We start from the raw sequence: 20,051 nt of genomic DNA on the forward strand, positions 1-20,051 counted from the left end.
AATCACTAAAAAAATCACGATTTTTTTTTTGTTCCCTTAATTTTTTGGGCTAGTGTAGTTGAATCAACGTGGTTTTCGTTGATTTTAAGTTGTTTATTCCCTCAGTGTAAAAGTATATGGTTGCCACTTTAAGATAACCGTAACTTAAGGATCATATTTACCGTGCAATCGATCACTGCTTTTTTGTACGGCTCGTCACACTACCTTGCCTAAAAAGCAATAACTCTTTTGAATAAATTTATGTTTGAAATGGAAAGTTATACCAAGACAAACTTTTGTTGTTGACTGACAAACGCATTTTGTTTACTCTTGAACGGATATTGTTGTGAAACTTTTTTTTGCGAAGTCTTCAAATCCAAAAGTGACAATCAAAACGAAAACGCAACAAATCGCATGTGAACAACTCAACAACTGATAAGTGTTATAGAAAAAATTATCCAATGGGGAATATTTTATTTAAATATTTTTTTAAATTCATGAAAATCCAAAAACAAATTGAATGGCGCAATAAACTGATTACTTTTTGTTTATTACCGTCATGGTCTCGATGGCGGAGAGTGAGCAAGCCCATATAACCACACCGACCGGCTTGGCTGACAATGATAGCTGTGTCATCATAATTGGTCATCGCACTTGATTTTGCATGGAAATCTTATCTCCTTACACTGAATAAAATTGTAAAAAGAATAATTTTATCAGTTTAAAAAAATTACATTAAATTTTATTATTTAACTATAAAAAGGAAACTAAATATATTGACATTGGGTTGCAAAATTTTGGCTTTCGAATGAACATCACATAATTATCAAAGATGTGGATAATTTCTTGTTTCATACTTTTTAATGTCTGATTTTGGATTATTCGGAATTTACTGATCCACTGTAGGTACATTGAAAAAAATTAAAAAACAGGAGTTTTGTCACTAGAGGGCGTCATATTCGTTGTTATGCTATATCACAAAGTCATTAACCAGCGGATGAGCGATACGCTTCGAACGGTCCCTCATTTATAAAAATGCAACAAGAAGTTTAGAAGTTATGATGAAACAGATGAACACCTAACCCTCCTTTTGGCTTTGTCGTATTCGGTTAAAAAAACATCCATCTTCTCTATAGAAGTATTTCTGTCAGTGTATAAATGTCATGTGTAAATAATATTTACTTTGCATTTCTTAATAAAATCACGCGCGTCTCTTATCAATTCAAAATGAATGTAAAATATTAAAAGAAACAAAATCATTGTCATATCATCATACAAGTTTCCTTATCAGTCACAATATCGAGTTGTAAAAAAGAAATTATTATAATTTTCTTCTTTTTTTTTTTGACAGCGATATTTAAAATAAAATCAAATAAACACGAATGTCTTGATGGGTTATCACTTTCTATCAATATTCTTGAGTCATCATAAGGCGCATTAAGGTTAAACCGAGGCTTAATTCTAGATTAAATAGTACAAAGTATTCTATTTATTATAAAAGAAGAATAATAGACTTTTTTGTTTTGGAAATAATCTTAATTTGATATTGTTACGTAAACAAAAAGATGCTTATTAATATTTGTGTGTTATTTGTATTTGTTATGAGTACAGTACATTTTTAAGGCTGCGTTCCTTTTAATGGGGTAGTCTACTCATGAGTAGGAATCTAGTACTACCAACCACACATCCTATCCTCGCGATCAGAATATCTTGTGTTAGTTGTAGTACTAGATCGACTTATCTCTAGATCTACTTACTCGTGAGAAGTCTATCACCACCAAAGGAACGCGTCTTAAATGAATTTTGTAAACTACTCAAAAGTAGATGATAAGAAGACCTAGTACTTCCGTCTACAAATGCTCTTCTACTACTTCCAATAGATGAGACATGGTAGTACTAGATTATAATTTTCATCATGTTCTCCCTCCGTTAGAAATTCTTCGCGTATCGCGTTCACAACGATAAATCTGATCTTATGTTTAGAATTTTAAAAGGCTTTACTCTGATTGGGCTGCTGTCATAAAAACTAAGATGGCTTCTAGATTATTATGACAGCTGACCAATCAGATCCTGTTCAAATGCTGATCTTAGGTTCAGATGCTTTATATTGAAATTAAGACATTAATTCAATTAAATCGTAATCTGACATCAGTAATCTGACAGAGAGCAAAGTCATGTACCGGTATTGGAATATTCCATTAATTTCCATGTCAAGTTGTACAAACGTCACTGCTGTAGAATTATGTCTTCTTATGTCAAAAAGTTTTTTTTATAATTTTGTTTCAGTGCAGCACTACTTGGCAACAAAAAATATGCGTGAAAGCAAATTCATACTGAAAAAAAAAAAAATCAATTAACCTAGCTTGCTTTATGGGTTTTATCCACAAGTCTCTTTTTCCTTATTCCCCCTTTCACAATCACAAATGTACTGCACGTACTTGTACTATGTCGTATTTTATACAACTGTGCACAAAAAATTAGGCTAATGTATAAATTATGACGTGACAGCATAATTGAATTGGGGAAGAAGTCATAACATAATGAATATTGCACTAGGTCAAGACATTTTTAAGCCCATGCCAGGGTTGTATAATGTAAATTGTATGATGCAAATAATACTATTTCCACACGCAGTGGCTTATGTATAAAAGCAAAAAAAAAAAAAAATAAACTGCCAACAATGTTTGTTGAAGATTTTCTACAAAGAAACAAAGTCTTTTTGTATTTCCATCAGGAATACATTCTCATTTGAAGTGAAACCAATTGGAAGGATTTATATTCCTGGCGACAAAGAACCAAGATATATCCCTGACGAGGGAATTGAAACCAATTCAATCTGTGTGCAAACGATATATTTATGTGAAATCAATAGCAATTTTGGTACATTTCAAATAGAACAGGTGAAAATAATCGAACAGAACAGAAATTGTGTTTTAACCTTAAAATGCAAACAATGTAATAGAATGAACACGCAAATTCATCTTTATTAAGCCTCTGTACACATTTCGTGCGTTTGGTATTATGAATAAATAAATTTTATTATGGAACATTAATTTTATTTAATTCATGTTTGGTTCTTCAAGATTTTATAGCTTCGCATTTTATTATATTCAACCACAAGTGTGTTAAAAAACTTAAGTCATCATCAACTTGAAAATACTCGGCGTGTGTGTGTATGAATATAGGCAAAGTAATAGAATATTTCTTGGCAATAATTCACTTTATCTAGTATTCAAAGGAAACAAGACAAGGATATTCGGAAAAAGAATGAGGTCGTTAAAGAAGGAATAGCAAAATATCTACACACAACTGAGGAAATGCGAATTTAGTTGATTTGAGAGTTGAATGAACTGACAAAAATCCTACGCGTATTTGAAGTTTTGTTTTAAAGAAATTTCTAGACTTTCCGGCGATTTTCTTTTAAAATGAAATCAATGAGGCATGTTTATTGTTCCTTTAGTTGTGCATTTGTCCTTTCTAAGGAAAACTGGCGTTTATCTTTTTCATAGACAATTTAAATTTAAACCCATTTCAATAGAAATTTATCTATGAAATAATGCTGTGAGTCTAACGGTCTAATGTCTAACAATTTTTAGGAATGATATGTTTTTAAAGTCATGGTGTTGGACTGTGTAAAATTTAGATATGGAATGATTCATCCACGACAAAAACCGATATAAGAAGCTATTAGCCAATTCTAGGCCTGATATAGGCAGGGTAAAGGATAGTTGTAATCACAGGACACTTGTCGATAGGTCAACCAAATTTTAAGACAGCAGCATGTCACGTAGACTCCTGCTGTCTCGACCAATGAATATAATTCAATACCCCCTTTATGCTATCATTACCTATGTTCTAAAAGCAGGCTAAGGTTACACAGCCAAAAGCGAGTGACATACACGGTAACGCTATTGAGTAACAGATTTACACATTGAGTTTTCCGTTAAACTAACTAGCTTCTGGTCTTACGAGGCTGAAAGGGCGCCTGTCACGTAGACGACTGCTCTTATTCACTATCTAAACACGCCAATAGAAGCAATACAAAGCCCAAAGCCCAATAACTCTAATCAAACTCAAAGGCCTTAACATCAAGCAACGGCAATAAAGAAAGGAGTCAAATAGTCAATGATATTAACATTTTTTATTTATATTTTTAGTGAAGGACTTACACATTTGGTTTTGCACTGAGCGCACTCGCTTCAGGTCCTGAAACGCTTAATTGGAACTAAAGCAAAGACAGTAGACTATCATTTAGACGGCTGCCTTGTCCGAAGGATACAATTCAGCGTCTAAGCTATTCCAGCAATAGTTCAAATAACTTTAATCAAGCAATAAGCCCAAAAGTGAGCAACATTCACAGGTGCCCTTTCGAGCAAAAGACTTGCTCACTGGAGCCTCTTACACGCTGTCTCCTTAAGTGATAAATTTATCGCCATCGTAATTGAAAGAGCACACAGTAGAAAGCTAATGAAATGTCAATTTTTTTTTTGGGTGGGCATTTTATGGCATACTTTTTTAGTTTTGTAAAGACTGGAGAATGATGACGAATAGGTAAACTGAGAGCTAAAAAACCTTAAAGATCTCACAAAAATAAAAACAAAAAAGGAAGCATAGATTTTGGGTAAATCCATTTTTAGAAATCACTTCCTCCTGAGAAAGCTTCCAGTCACTCATTTTATAGCACTTTACAAATAATATTCTTTTAATTTAAAGCAACTGACTGACAATTTTTGGTTTGATTTGATATTTCAAATAAAAATTGACAGTTTTTTGACAGTTTTTTTTTGCGATAAAGTTTGCTTTTTATCGCATACTATTAAATTATAGCGGCTATTTATCACTAATGTACACCGCATGTTATGAACAAACTCGACTTTAGGCTTTGCGTTGCTGAATGGGAGTCGAAAACAAGTATAACCGCTTTCAACGTGTTTTTTTTTTTTTTGTATGGATGAAATGAATGCGTTTAGCACCGTTAGAATGATTTACATAAAATGGAAATGGTATTTCTACCGGCATGTGATGATTTATAAGAAGATTTATTTTGATAGTTCTTCAAAAATCACATTAGAATTTTAATACTTTTGGATAAAAAAATACTACTTATAATACAGTCAAATAAGGAGAAAAAAGGGGTAAATCTCGGAATGAATGTTAGTAGAAATATTTTTTGCTCAATATCTTCCTTTTGCCATTCTATAACATATCTCAAAAGTCTAGAAAAATCTCATGTCCGCTTGTCGCGATTTCAAGGTCAAATCGCGAAATGGAGATTTTCAAAATTAGCAAAAATAGGCTATGGTATTATATACACATATGATACATGATTTCAAGGTATTTTTTAATGCTGATTCCAAAAAATCTAAAATCAAGACAATCTGACGTCTCTGGAAAAAGTTATACCAGTTTTTCATCTGTCAACCCATATTATTATAACAGTTGCAAACTTACTACCGATAAACCCTTAAAAGTTATGGTAGAGGAACCAAATTTAGCATGAAGGTTTTCATATCCATTATTATTAGGAATCAAAAAAATGCAATGAAAAAAACATTCATATCTATGAAAAATTGGTATTTTTTTTTAAAACAAGGGGAAATTTTGGGATATGCACTAAAAAACATCCTGTTACAATCTTGGAATTAGTGCTAATAGGCTAATTTTTTTGTTTCTATCTTTGTTTGGATATTCTATATCTTATGTCAAAAATCTAAAAAAATCTCATGTCCGCAAGTCCTAATTTTGGAGGTTAAACTAAGTTAGGTGCGGACTTAAAAAAATTAGCAAGAAAAGTTTAAATTTGTATATGTATAAGCATAAGCGACATGATTTAAGGGTATTTTTTAACACTTTTTCCAAAAAAAAACTCACAATAAGTCAATCTGACTATCCCTGAAATGTAATGGACCTTATTCATGTTGATCTGACACAAATATCTGAAGTGTCGTTTTTCAATTTTTTAAAATCTGCACCTTATCTTCAAACAAGGAAAATTAGGAGTTGCGGACATGAGATTTTTTTAGATTTTTGAGGGTAGTTAAAGAATACCCAAACAAAGATTAAAATGAAAAAATTAGCCTATTAGCTCTTATTCCTAAGATGAACAAGAATCTTCTTTAGTGCATATCCTAAAATTTGCCTCTCCATCAAAAAATACCATTATTTCGTAGGTATATACATTTTTTGTAATGGATTGTTTTGATTTTTAATAATGATGGATAATGGATTCTAAAATCTTCATGGAAAATTTGGTTCATCTACCATAACTTTTAAGGGTTTTTCGGCAGTAAGTTTGCAACTGTTATAATAATATGAGTTGACAGATGAAAAACAGGTATAACTTTTTCCAGAGACGTCAGATTGTCTTGATTTTAGATTTTTTGGAATCAGCACTAAAAAATACCTTGAAATCATGTATCATATGTGTATATAATTACATTGTCTATTTTTGCTAATTTTGAAAATCTCCATTTCGCGATTTGACCTTGAAATCGCGACAAGCGGACATGAGATTTTTCTAGACTTTTGAGATATGTTATAGAATGGCAAAAGGAAGATATTGAGCAAAAAAAATTTCTACTTACATTCATTCCGAGGTTAAACCCTTATTTGACTGGATTAATACTACCTACTTATTCTAAATTTTCATCTGTGTAAACTGGTTCTACGTTTTGACGAGTTTTTTTGTTTTTTGTTTAAATTTCAATGAAGTGCTTGAATTTCAATGAGTGCGTCCAGTCCAAAAAAGACAACAAAACAAAAAAAAAGCATTTGTTTATTTTTGACATAATTATTAAAGGTGTATTTCAATGCACTCATGCCAAAGTTTTCGTCTGTGAAAGCTTGTCAAAATAATTAATCATAACATGCATGCATTTTCATATTTTTATTTTTAAACATGACACCCAAATAAGTACATGAACATCAAATGACTTATTTGAAATAATTAAACTAATTAAAGAATCACGAAACCCTTTTATAATTTAACATTTTAAAACACACATGCAATATGTTAAACCATATACATACAGTCTCAAATCTGAAATAATCAAGTGACAATGACACATAACATACATATGCTTATGATTCAGCTTTATGGTTACGTTTATAACGTGATATTAAGAAATTAATTTTTTTGCTAAGTTAATTTTTTACGTAATTAACTCATAACTGTGATACAAGTTGAAGACATCCTTGAAATTCAAATGACACCATATGCCCTCTTCTATCCACATGACTCCAAAAAAAAAACTAGAATCACTCTTTTGCAATTAAATGAAAAATTTTTAATATTGCTCCCTCGACAAAAAAATTTGTCTTTCAAAATCTTATTCAAACATTTTGTGCGTTTGTTTGTTAATCTTGGGGCGGTGTGTATATGCGATATGGGATGGATATGAAATTTTACTGCGCGAAGATAAATCACAATTTTGATTCTGTGTGTGATGGCAGCAACAATCCAGTCAGTTGATAAACAATGCACACGCCAGATTCTTATCATTCAAGATTAAAGGTGGGTGCTTGGGTGCTATACCTTCACAACACATATTTTGTTTTCCTGTTTATCATTTGGAGACGACAATGTTTCAATTTAGCTTTGTCAATATTGTTGGTACGTGAAAGATATGAGGCTGTAATTAGATTGCTCAGATGTATCTAGAACAATTTGGTTATCTTAAACCTGATGAAATGTCAAGATGCTCTGTGTTGAGACAAATGTTTTCTTTTTTTTTGTGAGTTTTGGGTGTAATAAAAAGGGGAGCAAAGGAAAAAATGACATACCTAAGATTATATCAAATGTAGAAATGTATTCCTATGATAAAAATATATTCAATTCACATATTTGTACATATGGAGCCATAAATTAGTTTCAGTAGAGTTTTAAAAAAATGCTGAGTAACCACGATTATCTCTAAAAGAATTATATTTTATATTCTAAAAACGTTAAAAGTGGCACCCAATGTGAGATGAGATAACTATCAACAAAAACTTTTTATAAATCAGTCATAATAACAAATTCAATTTCCTACGTTGGGCGCCAGTTAATACATTGAAATGTATTTTTTTTTTAATTTAAAACCTTAAATATAATTTTTTTGTATTCCAATGTTTGTAAATGAAAAAGAAGGAGCAATTTTATCACCAAATAAAAACTGTTGTTTGATTAAAACGGAAAAAGTGGCGCCCAATGTAGGATTAAAGTAGCCGAAGTGCATTTAAAACCGTCAAAAGTTTCTTGGCCTATAAATAAAAAATTATTTTTTAAAATTCACAAAAGACTAAGAAAAAATTTCAAAAATTCGGGATGCATTTTCTACGTTGGACGCCAGTTAAAAGAATTGATCCACTATTCTTCATTTAAAAGTATTTTTAACACTGAAGTTTCTAAATGTCGAAGAATGTAGGATGTTCTAAGTGATGTTATGAATGTTATGAAAAATGGTAAAGATTTTAACCCAGAAGTCTTGCAAAAAAGATTTTATATAGATATATAATTAAGGGTCAAAATCATGGAGGTGGGAAATTTCGATGGCCGAATTCTTAAAAAATCAACTTTGTTTTATGATAAAAATTTCATGCTTAAATGTTCGCTTTAGCCATAATTTGTCGGTTCATGAACGGGCAGAGCACAAAAATGTATATTTTTTTAATTTACCACAAAACCCCAAAAATTAGTACTAGAAAAATGTTCCTCAAAATGGTGGTGGTGTATTCAAAACAACTTTAGAGGTCTAGAAATAGTACCAATGTGAATGATATATTATTATAATAAGACAGTAGGTCTTAAATAAATCAAATATAACTTTATTTCTTGGGGCAGAGACCGATTTCTTCAAAAAAATGCTTTTATGCACGTCCGAAACACTTACGCCATAAGTATTTTTTTCTTTTGTTTTTTGTAACTTTTTTGATAAAAGTGTATATTACAGCCATACTTACATAACATAAGATACTGAGTAAAAATACCCAAAAAATGCAAAATTATCAGTGTAAGACTACATTATTTATTCAGATTCTATGTAAGAGCGTTCCCGGAAATGACATTTTGACATTAATTTATTTTTATTTTTTGGATTGGATGGCCGGCCGTGACGAAAAAGGTAGCCGCACAGTCAATAACATTTCAATCCGGCTGATCCGTTGGCATCAGTTGTCAAAATAGATCAGTTTCAGTTCAATTATAGTTTTTTAATAGCTCACCGGGGAATGTCAGAACTGAAAACTGTGTCCTTTTTTTTGTGTGATTTTTTGAATTGTGACATTTCTGAATTCAATAAGATATTTAAATACTGTTGTAGGCTTGAACTTTACATTGCCTACAACTACATTTTATTGTATTTAAAAAAAAAGCACAACGATTATTCATAATCAGCCCTATCGTGAGTTTCACGTGAACAAAATTCCACCCAGAAAAATTGAATTTCACTTTTCCCCTATTGTCAGTTCCGGGCGAAAAGTTGTTCACGTTCGGAAAACTTCCCATATTTTTTAGGTATAATATGTTAGGAAGTTGACATCTCTTTTCTCACTTAAATTTTTGTGGCTAAAATTAATCTACAATTTTAATCTCTACAAAACATTTTTTAATCCAGCGCAAAATTTTGAAGTTGAAGAAATTACCTAGGGTAAACTGCCCAATCATTGGCACCTTAAGCGAATGTCGCACCAACTTTATTTCGCAGTTTTTTCCGTAGGTACCTATAGCATAAAACTGTACTGTTTTTAATACTTTTTTTTTTGTAATTATCAATATCTCGTTTGCTAAGAACATGCCAAAAAAGGAGGGAACCTAAGAGTGAATTTTTTAACAAAAAATAAAAATAGTAGCTGTAAGTGGTTTTTTAACTCAAGGTGCCAATCACATGGGGAGTGCCAACAATAGAGCAGTTTACCCTAAGTAATTTCTATCAATAGTTTTTTTCTTCTTTTTTGATTTGATTCTGAGTTGTATTTGTTTCGTCTTCACTTTCCAAGTATTTTATTAAAGAGTCCACCTTAATTTTGTATGAATTTTTTTCAATTTTGTTTAATTTTTTTTTTTCTTGTCACAATTTTTCCGGCAGAATAATGCTTTGAACATTATTTGTCCGCGCAAAATTAATTGGAGACTTTTTCTTTACAGCCAGCGGCTCCAAATATTTAAATATTGCGCGTGAACTGCGTACCGCTTGGAAAAATATTCAAGACAAAATTTGTCCCGAGAAAAAATTTGTATGAGAAATACAATTTTTCCCGATCTGCGTACTAGGCTTAACAGGAAACTAGTGTAGGTATATAAAAATGTAAGTTCCCTTCGGGTGAAACTCACGATAGCTTTTCAAATTCCGGGCGAACAAAAATATTTCGAGCAGAAGAATTTCAACGTGAACCTCAGGATAGGGCTGAATAATAATCATTATAATCAGAAAACATCAGAACTAACTTTGTGCACATTCAGCAAGAAAAAATCGAACAAACCTACACCGAAAAAAAAATTTGATAATAACAGCTATCAAATTAACATTTTTCAGTGACAAAAGTCTTCCAACAATTAAAATATCAATTTTGATATTTTATCATTTCATTTTGACATTTTTTAATTTCAGGTGGGATAGTGAAAATTTCACTTTGACAATTAAAATATCATTTTGACATTTTTTTAAGTTTAAGTGGATAGTGAAAATTTCACTTTGACAATTAAAATATCAATATTGACTAGATTTTACGTTTTAGTTTATTATAATGAAACCTATTTCTTTCCTTTTCATTTTTATTATTTTTATTATTTTAAGAATTTTCTTTCTTTTTTCAAAACATTACTGAAAGGGAATATTCTTTACAAAATAATGGTGATATTATTTTTTCTATTATAGGTGATATAATTGTTTTGTTATTTTCTCCCAAACTATGTGAAGTAAAATCTTAGTGCCGATCAAATTTTCTCTGTAAATCATACATTTTACTTCGAAAAAACACAAAGCGCCTTTAAATTAGTACACATTAAGAATTTTTTATTTAATATTTTTCAATAATTTGGAATGAGAAATTGATATGAAAAAATGATACTAAAATATCAAAAAAAATTTCCAAAATGTGACATTTAAATATCATAATGATAATAAAAATGTTGTTTAAACATTTTAAATATCATAAAACACATTTTATAGAGCATTTTTGGCTGATATTTAAAAAATGTTAAATTGATATTGGTTTTTTTTTCGGTGTATGAAGCAATCCGTCATACAACTTGTTCTGGGGGTCACCCCTCTCCGTCCATCGGGATTGATTGTCCTAACGCCTTCAACGAATTCTATGGGTAAAGTATTTTCGGAAATCTGAAAAAAGCAGCAACGACAACAACAAAAATTATTATGGATTTTTTCAAGCCATCAAAAGTGATTTGTTCAGTGTTTACCATGCAAATGTGACGCACAGTTCTGATCGATTCTCCTTCTATCAACCAAAGAAAGAATATCTACAAATGACTCAACACAGCCTTTATTAATATATACTTTTATTATTTGGATCTTCTTCGTGGTTTCAAAATTGATTTAAAAAAAAAATGCTAAGTAAAAATGCATATTCAAAGCATAATGAGAAACTTCTACACTTTTAGATTCACTTTTACAGCTTTAAAAAAAAGTCTTTTCAATCGTATTCAGTTTTAATATAAATAATAATAAAAAAGAAAGCCTTTTTTGTACTCACAGCAAAAAATTGCAGTTAACGACGTCATATCGCATATAGCCTTACTTACTACCCTTCTGCAATTGAAAAATTCTTTCACACAAACTAACTACCCACCCTTAAGGCGTTGATTATTATCTCTTTTTGACCCTTTCCCAACATAAGTTGGCTTAAATAAGGGTTCATGCATATTATATAGGCACTGAACATACCTACGCTACGTTCAGTTAAAATCATTCATCAACGTCCTGAAAAAACAGCAAAAAAAAAGCAACAAAAAAAAAGTTGCAAAGTAAAATGAAATTGGGCCATACTCCATGAATGTAATGTAAGTAATGGTTTGTGTGTTGGAGGAAATTTCCTTTTTTTTAAAAAGGATATACAAAATGTATATGAAACGCTTTCGGATAGGTAAATTACAAAATTGTGGAAATTCTGAAGAGACAGTGAAAGTTTCCAACGAAGCATCATTTTGAATAATTTTTTTTTTATTTGTGTTCTCATTTCCGCAATATTGTATTCAAGGATGAGGATTTGTGTGTTGAATTAATTTTCTGGATGTGAATTGGGTCTTCAAATTTTTGAAAGAGCGTTGGGATGAATTAATTGATTTTTAATCTTCCAGACTGTTTTTTGTTTCCAACTTGTAGATTAATTTATGAGTTGGTCTACAAGTTGGACACAAAAAACGTATGGCACTTAAGTTAAGTTAAGCACATTAATCGACTATTTTGTAATTTGTATAGGTACAAACAAATCGCACTATTGTATTAAGGTTCTGATATATTAATTTAAAAACTTTCAAATCATTTCTCTCAGTGTTGAGAAAAGGAAAAAACGTCTTGATGCCACCTAGTCTTCAATCGAAAAACTATTCAATCCTAGCAAAAGTAAACCAGCATCATCTTAGTGGGTTTTAATGACTTTTCTTATGAGATTCTTATACATAAAACTCCTCAAAAGCCCTAGAGGTTTATTCTAAAAGAGAAGATTTTTCTATCCCTTATATCCCTAGAAAAAATGTGATAATATAATTATTGTGCTGTTCTATTTCCATTTTCCGGATTTGTGTTGTTTAAGCTTTACATTTCTTATTTTTGGCAACGATATTTTTATTTGAGTTTTATCTAATTTCAATCGAATTGAAACATTTTTATTATTATATTTTCCAATTATTACAATTTATTTGGATTGTGAGTGAGCTATTGATGCTAGTTTATGTATGTACATTTGTATATTGAACATTATATATTTAAAATAAGAATATAAATAGCGGAATCATGAACAAAATGATTGATTTATTGACCTCCCCCCTGTCTTTGTTTTTATTTGCGAGAATTTGTCTTCTATTAATCAAACAACAGTGTTTTCTGGCGAAGAACATTACTCATTCTTCGACATTTAAAAACTTTGACTTGAAAAGATCCTGTTGACGGTTTAAAATGCACTTTGGTTAATTTAATCTCACATTGGGCGCCACTGTTAGTGCTTTTATAAAACAACAGTTTGTATTTTAATTAAATTTCTCCTTCTTCTATAATTAAAAATATGGACGTAAAAACAAATACTATTTAAGGTTTTAATTAATAAAAAGTGCCAGTACTTTTGACCGAGTCTATCTATCTTTATAAAGTGAATCTTCTTCGTTGGCTATAGGTCTTGATTTGAGTCTATCTTTTCTTCTTTGTCGACGTTTCACGTGTGCTTACACGCTTCTTCAGGACTAAGAAAAATAATTCTATAAAGCTCTAAAAACGTATAGAATAAATACTTATCTTGAATCCTCTAATGATCCCCAATTGATTGCAGTTGATTAAAGTTTAGGTTTTTTTATCAAGCTTATATATTTTGAAAATCAATAAAAAATGTCTTGAAAAAGACGTTTTTAATTATCAAAATTTCAAATAATTAAAAACGTCTTTTTCAAGACATTTTTTATTGATTTTCAAAATATATAAGCTTGATAAAAAAACCTAAACTTTAATCAACTGCAATCAATTGGGGATCATTAGAGGATTCAAGATAAGTATTTATTCTATACGTTTTTAGAGCTTTATAGAATTATTTTTCTTAGTCCTGAAGAAGCGTGTAAGCACACGTGAAACGTCGACAAAGAAGAAAAGATAGACTCAAATCAAGACCTATAGCCAACGAAGAAGATTCACTTTATTTAAAAAGAAAGGTCACGGAATAAGGAAGTATCTATCTATCTTTATGTATTTTGACGTATTGAATTCGAATCCGAAGTCAGTCTTGCAAAAATACCCTCGAAATTTTGAGCAAATTGCAAAACACCAAACAAATCGCATTAATCAAAATTTTGAGAATGTTTTTGGGCAAAACTGACTTCAGTTTCGGATTCAGCACAAGGTGTTTTATTTTAAAAATCGCGGTGATTTTTAAAATAAAACACCTTGTGTTGATTCCAAGCGCGGTGGAATTTAATGGCAGGAATTTAAAAAACAGGGGTGGAATCGTGTAAGCTGATTTTTGATAGTTGACTGTCAAATTTAAGAAAATTCGTCTGTGTAAGATGATAGTCAAAAGTGACTATCATATTTTTTTGACTTTTTCAGCTGACACCTATTTAGGTGTCAATTTGATACAATTTAACATTTGTAGCATATTTTTATCTTGGTTTTCGTGGTGCTTTTACTTTGTTTGGGAAAAATGAATATTTTTTTGCCTGTGCAATTATTTTAAGCCTACAAAATTAAAATAAAGTAAATGAATTATGAAATAGAAAATAGAAGAGTCAGACATGAGGAACAAATTAAATTATATTTTACCTCCCCGACTCAAAGTAATGTGCAATCATACCTTTGTACACAAAAAAATAATTTCAAAATAATATTGTGTTTTTAATAGACTCGTACAAAGTTTTCGAATAACATAAGAAATTTTTTTGAGTATATTACACATTTTGGATCTGCCATCTGAATTGAAAGTTTATAAAATATTTTGTGGGATTCTTTGTAAGCGATCCTATTAGAGTTTTGTTTGCTACGTAGTAATTAAAGTTATAAATTATTATTTTAAGCGTATTAAAAAATATTAACATACATTTTTAATAATTGTCTTCTTAATTATTAGTAGCTATGAAATTGAAAATCTGAAACTCTTCATTGGTTATTTTGAAATTTACTGACGTTTGACAGATGTCAAACCCAAGTGATACCAAGTAAACCAAAATTAAAAATGATCTCAAAACGATCACCTTACACAGATGGAAAATAGTTGGCTATCAAATTTGATAGTAAAAAATATGATAGTCAAATATCATTTTAGCCGATTCCACCCCAGGATTATGAAAATAGAGATACCGAACCCAACCCGGTCAAAGAACTGGCACTTTTTTTTGTGGGCCTGTGTAATTATTTCATTGTTTTAACTGGCGCCCAACATTGGAAAAACCAACCCAACTCAACCAACCCCACAACTGGACATCCGGGTCTGAACACCCCGAGGACAACCTAGTCAGCAGACTTTTTAAATTAAGTTTATCCATGTATAATATTTATCTATATTTTATAACTTAGTCATTGTTTAAGGTTAGGCCCCTTCTGTGCCAACAAAATTTTATATCAACCAATGTATCTTAGAAATAAGTTAATTTTAAGTCAATTGTAAATAACAAGTTCAATAAACTAAATTGAATTGAAAAAAAAATTGCCCAACATTGGAACTGCATTAAGAACTTTTTGAGTAAAGAAACCGCATTGAAAATATATTTCAATTTGTTATGGAAATGGCTGATTTTAGTTTTGGGGCTCAGTATTGCCGCTCACTATGTGGTCGTAGCCTAAGCTGTGTTCAATTTGTATTTGAATGTTGAAGTAAAAAAAAAAACACACATTCAAAATTCCACCTGATCTTTTAATCTCTTAAAAATATGATAACGCAGAAACAACATAAAAGTTATAAGCGTTGCTTTCAACATATAAACATCAAACATTTTTTTCATCATTTCTTCATCGAAATTAAATTTTGTTTACGCTTAAAAATCATCTGAATGTTAGTTTACGAATAAATAACCCAAACTGACCATTAATTTTTCGTCGGTCTACCACTTTCAAAGACCTTATCACTTCTAATTTATTTTAATGGCCTACCATAGATAAGTCTGAGCTCTCAGAATTAGACTAAGGTCAAACGAAATAGTGACATAAATGTAGGTATAGGTATGTAATTTTCCTTTACAAAAGAACACATTCTAATTTTAAAAACTATTTCACAATATGACGCAATGTGTCACCAAAAAAACGAAAACCAGTTTTGATCATTGTTTTATTTTTTTCCAATTGGAACTTTTTGAAGAATGTTGCATCAATAGATGATGCTTGCATCACATTTATATTACAGTTCCATTTAGATATTGGTATCAATTTTCATATTATGTAGTAAGAATTAACTTTCCAACAAATCTTAACCACTCTCAACAAAAAAATCTAGATACATTTAGTTAGACGATCTTATTTTGCAATCTGATAATATCTATTATAGATTTTTAAACTGCAAAGGAATCATTACAAATTGATTTCATTTCTATCTTTAAGCAATGAGTATCTATCCATAACATTTGATAGCGCCTCTTAACATTTCATTTCCCCATACCTATAATAATTATAATTTGCTAACTGAAGATAGAGGAGAAGAAAATAACAACAACAAAAATTAAAACCCTATAGACCGCATCAACCACTATATTTCTCAAAGTTGTGATATAAGAATTTTTTGCAAATATCAAATAACTCACTTGCATTTCTCCTCTCAATGATCCCGATAGAAGCCATATAAAAGTTGAGAGTTTCATCAATTCTTTACACATCATCAATAACACAAACACTATCTAAAAAATAGTGCAAATAAAAAAAACCAGGCGTCTCTGATTAGACATGGTTAGAGATGCATTGATTCGCACAAACAAGGGCGCCTCTTACGGAATTTTTGTGTACCAACTAAAACTTACCAAACACTCATCATCTATCTGTCTGTGGATGATTGAATATCATATTGTTCGCAATGTTTTTTTTTTTTTTTTTTTTTGAGTAATTGTAATAGATTCCATTAACTCTCGCCTTGGCTATGTGGAATGATATCTGATATCCATCCATCGAATGTGCTGCTTAGGGATGGGATTCATATACCTCTTCTAATCGCACTTCCATGTTGTACTTTCAAATACAAAAACAAACATAATGAGAGGAATTCATATAGACCGAGTCTAGAAACAAGTGTCACAGAGTTTCAGTCGTTACATTGACCAGTTCTCGCCACACTTGTCACAACCACTATCTGAGCTTCTCTGGTGTATCTGCCACACTGTGTGATGCAGGCAGAGTATAAAGTTGTCATTGTTGGAGGGTTTTTTTTTTTTTTGAAAATTTTATAAAAGCCAAAGCAACGGCGGCTAAAGTTTCATTTAAATATCGCAAGGTGCCTCGTCGGGTTCTATAATCTTCTACTATCTGTGTGTCTTGTACCCCGGTATGGTGATATAGACAGAAAACACTCTAGTGCGCAGTGTTGGGGAGTCCTCTGGTTGCAAATTCTTTAAATTAAATTAGCAGAAAAATAAAAAAAAGAGGAATAGTTTTGGCTTCGTGTCGTTGGTGCAAGTGTTCTGTTAAAAATTGTTTTACGATTGTTTAAAAATCTTATAAATAGACAAAAAGTTATCTCAAAAACAAAAACATGATAAGATCTTAGGTGAAAGTAAATTCATCTCGCCCCAAGTATCTTTTTAGATTAAGATAAAGGAATAATTTATTGTTTCTTTATTTTGTCTATAGAGTAAATTTTTTGTCGTCGTATAAAAACAGTCGTTTCTTTATTCTTGTCGATTGTGCAACGCGTTCGTTTCGGATTTTTTTCTTTTCGCTGTGAATTTGTCCAATCCCTAACCTCAAATCCCTCAAATCTTGTCTCGATGGAGCTATAATGCAAAACATTGGTGCACCAAAATCATTGGAACCAAATTTGAACGCTGCCAGCAGTGAGGTTGAATTAAGATCCGAACAACCCCTGCTACGAAAGACTTTGTCTGATAATTTTTGTAAATCTCTAGATGAAGATGAAGAACAATTAGATACAGTTGTAGATTTAGCTAATAAACAACAACCAACAGTGGTTCCAATTGAACAACTTTCACCAAAATCCAAAACTCGTTCAAGATTTACTTCGGCATTTCGTTCGTTTCGTGCCTCAAAATCGACAAAAAAGAAAATACCAACCCCTACGTCAAGTAGTGACCAAGTTCTATCGAGTGGTGGTGAGGATTTAGAAGTCCCACAATCGGATTCAAACGATTCAAAGAAGAAAAAAAGTAAACTTTCGAAGAAATTTTCACTCACAGGAATCAAGAAGAATAAAGTCAATCCAAAGAAAGAGGAGGAAATTTTGTCCAGTAATCTTTTGTTGGTTACAAGTTCAACCCAAACCACTCAAACCCTTGATCGAAGGCCAATTTTTACTGCAGATAATGAAACTAAGAGAAAAGTAACTGTGACCACTTCGTCGGATCACACTACGCCACCATATTCTCTCTCACCAGAGTCTTCACCAACGAAATTCGATAAAGTTCGAAAGATACAAATAACAATTCAGGGCAAGAAAATCGAACACACCAATAAGAATAACAATAACAACAACAACGGCATCCAAGGGCGAAAAAATCTACCCACAACTACAACTGAAATTGTAGGTTCTACCCCAACAACCCCAAATACTGACGAAGGGGATTATTTAATTGCAACCACCACCACAGAAGAATCAAAACAACAGCAAAAACCATTAATATCAACATCACCTTCGAAGAAAAACTCAAAGAAGAATAAAAAACCCAAGTCAAAGCCGAATAGCCCACCAAACAGCTCACCATCGGCTTCTCCATCTGGCAACAAGTCAATCACCTCAACAATTTCCACCACCACAACCACGGAAGATAAACTCATAGTCACCCAAAGTATCTGTGATACACCACCGCGAGAGAGAGCACCAGCAAAACCCTCCCGGGCGCCATTTACCACCGCCCAATCATTTGCCTCCGCTCCAACTGGAGCCATCCGCAAATCACTCTCACATCAATTACCTCGACTAAGACGGCAACGATTTCACGCCTTCGATTCGGTTGATTCCGAATCGTATTTTATGATACGCGAGGGAACTGTCGAACGAGGCCGTCGATTTCCCAGACCAGCATCAATAGATATACAAGATCTATCACCATCATCACCACCAATCATAACCCAATTACCAAAGTTGCCAATCCCATTGGGCATCACCACCACGGAGAATCCAAAGCTTCCACCACAATCGTCAATAGACGACCACGAACCACAGGTTAAATCCCTGCCGCCATTTGTCGAGGAAACCTCAAACACCACAGAAGAGCCTCATGAGACTATCAATCAAAAGCAAAGAAAAATAGTTATTTCCTTACCCAGTTTTGTATCGTCAATTGGATCTGAGTTAGATGATGTAGATAATCGTATTTCTGATATTTCATCACCAGATGTCTCACCAATACATTATTACGTTGGCAACAACCTCTTAGACACTGAGAAACCTAATCTAAGTGATATCATATCTAAAGAAGAAAATTCTATCGAAGACATTAGCATTGTTCAGGAAACACATGAATCTGCCCATCAGAGGAAAATAATCTCTTTACCCAGCTTCGCATCGACATCGTCGTTAGAAAGAGAAAGTATTACCACAGACCAAGACAACATTAATTCGGCGCAAACAGACGACGCATCCCTATATTTTAGTGGGAACAATTTACAGAATCCCAATCTTCGTGGATTGAGTGAAGATCAGTCGCTGGAGGACGGCAACGACGACGGTACACGTGAAGAAACTCCAATAATTTGCGATCATCGGCATAATATACGATTTGCTGTTGGTACTTCAGTGCGTCCACAAAGGACTGTGATACCTTTATCACAATTTGTACTTGATAGTAAGGATTTTAGTTCATTTGAATCGGCGAATAGTTTTGATTCGGGTGGTCGTCGGAGTCCGATTACTGATATAAATAAAAGGAGATTGCAGTATATTAATCAACAAGCGACAATTTATTCGAACGAGGATACTGATAACGTGGACGGTAACGTCGGCGGAGGTACAGGGAGTGGTAGCGGAGGTAGTGGCAGTGGAGGTAGTGTTAGGAAGGAATCTCTTAATTATATATCAGGAATAAGTGAGTACTCATTTGAGTCGGAATTTTCGCCACCGGAACCTTCCATGCCAGCATTTGGCGATCTGACAATGGACCAAGAAAATCCGGTGAGTTAGATAAGAATGATTGATCCTGATACAAGGGATGTCATAATCATAAAATTATTATGAAGTTCAGAGATAAAAATAGATAGAATTATCATACTCATGAAAAAATTGTAGAG

General features: G+C 32.0%; 1 protein-coding gene across 2 annotated transcripts in view; it reads left to right on the forward strand.

Annotated features, from left to right (window-relative positions):
• The window catches only part of LOC129916743 (ras-related protein Rab-32), a 41,187-nt gene that overhangs the window by 13,326 nt on the left and 7,810 nt on the right, over positions 1-20,051 (forward strand). Inside the window, exon 1 of one of the 2 annotated variants that reach the window (XM_055996853.1) lies at positions 17,058-19,935. The exons of the other annotated variant lie outside the window; for it this stretch is intronic. Within the exon in view, the coding sequence (XP_055852828.1) occupies positions 17,587-19,935 (2,349 nt within the window). The 5' untranslated portion in view covers positions 17,058-17,586. Of the gene's footprint in view, positions 1-17,057; positions 19,936-20,051 lie in introns of those variants that run through there. 2 annotated transcript variants of the gene reach the window in all.

Source organism: Episyrphus balteatus, chromosome 1 (assembly GCF_945859705.1).
Source record: "Episyrphus balteatus chromosome 1, idEpiBalt1.1, whole genome shotgun sequence".
NCBI lineage: Eukaryota > Metazoa > Arthropoda > Insecta > Diptera > Syrphidae > Episyrphus > Episyrphus balteatus.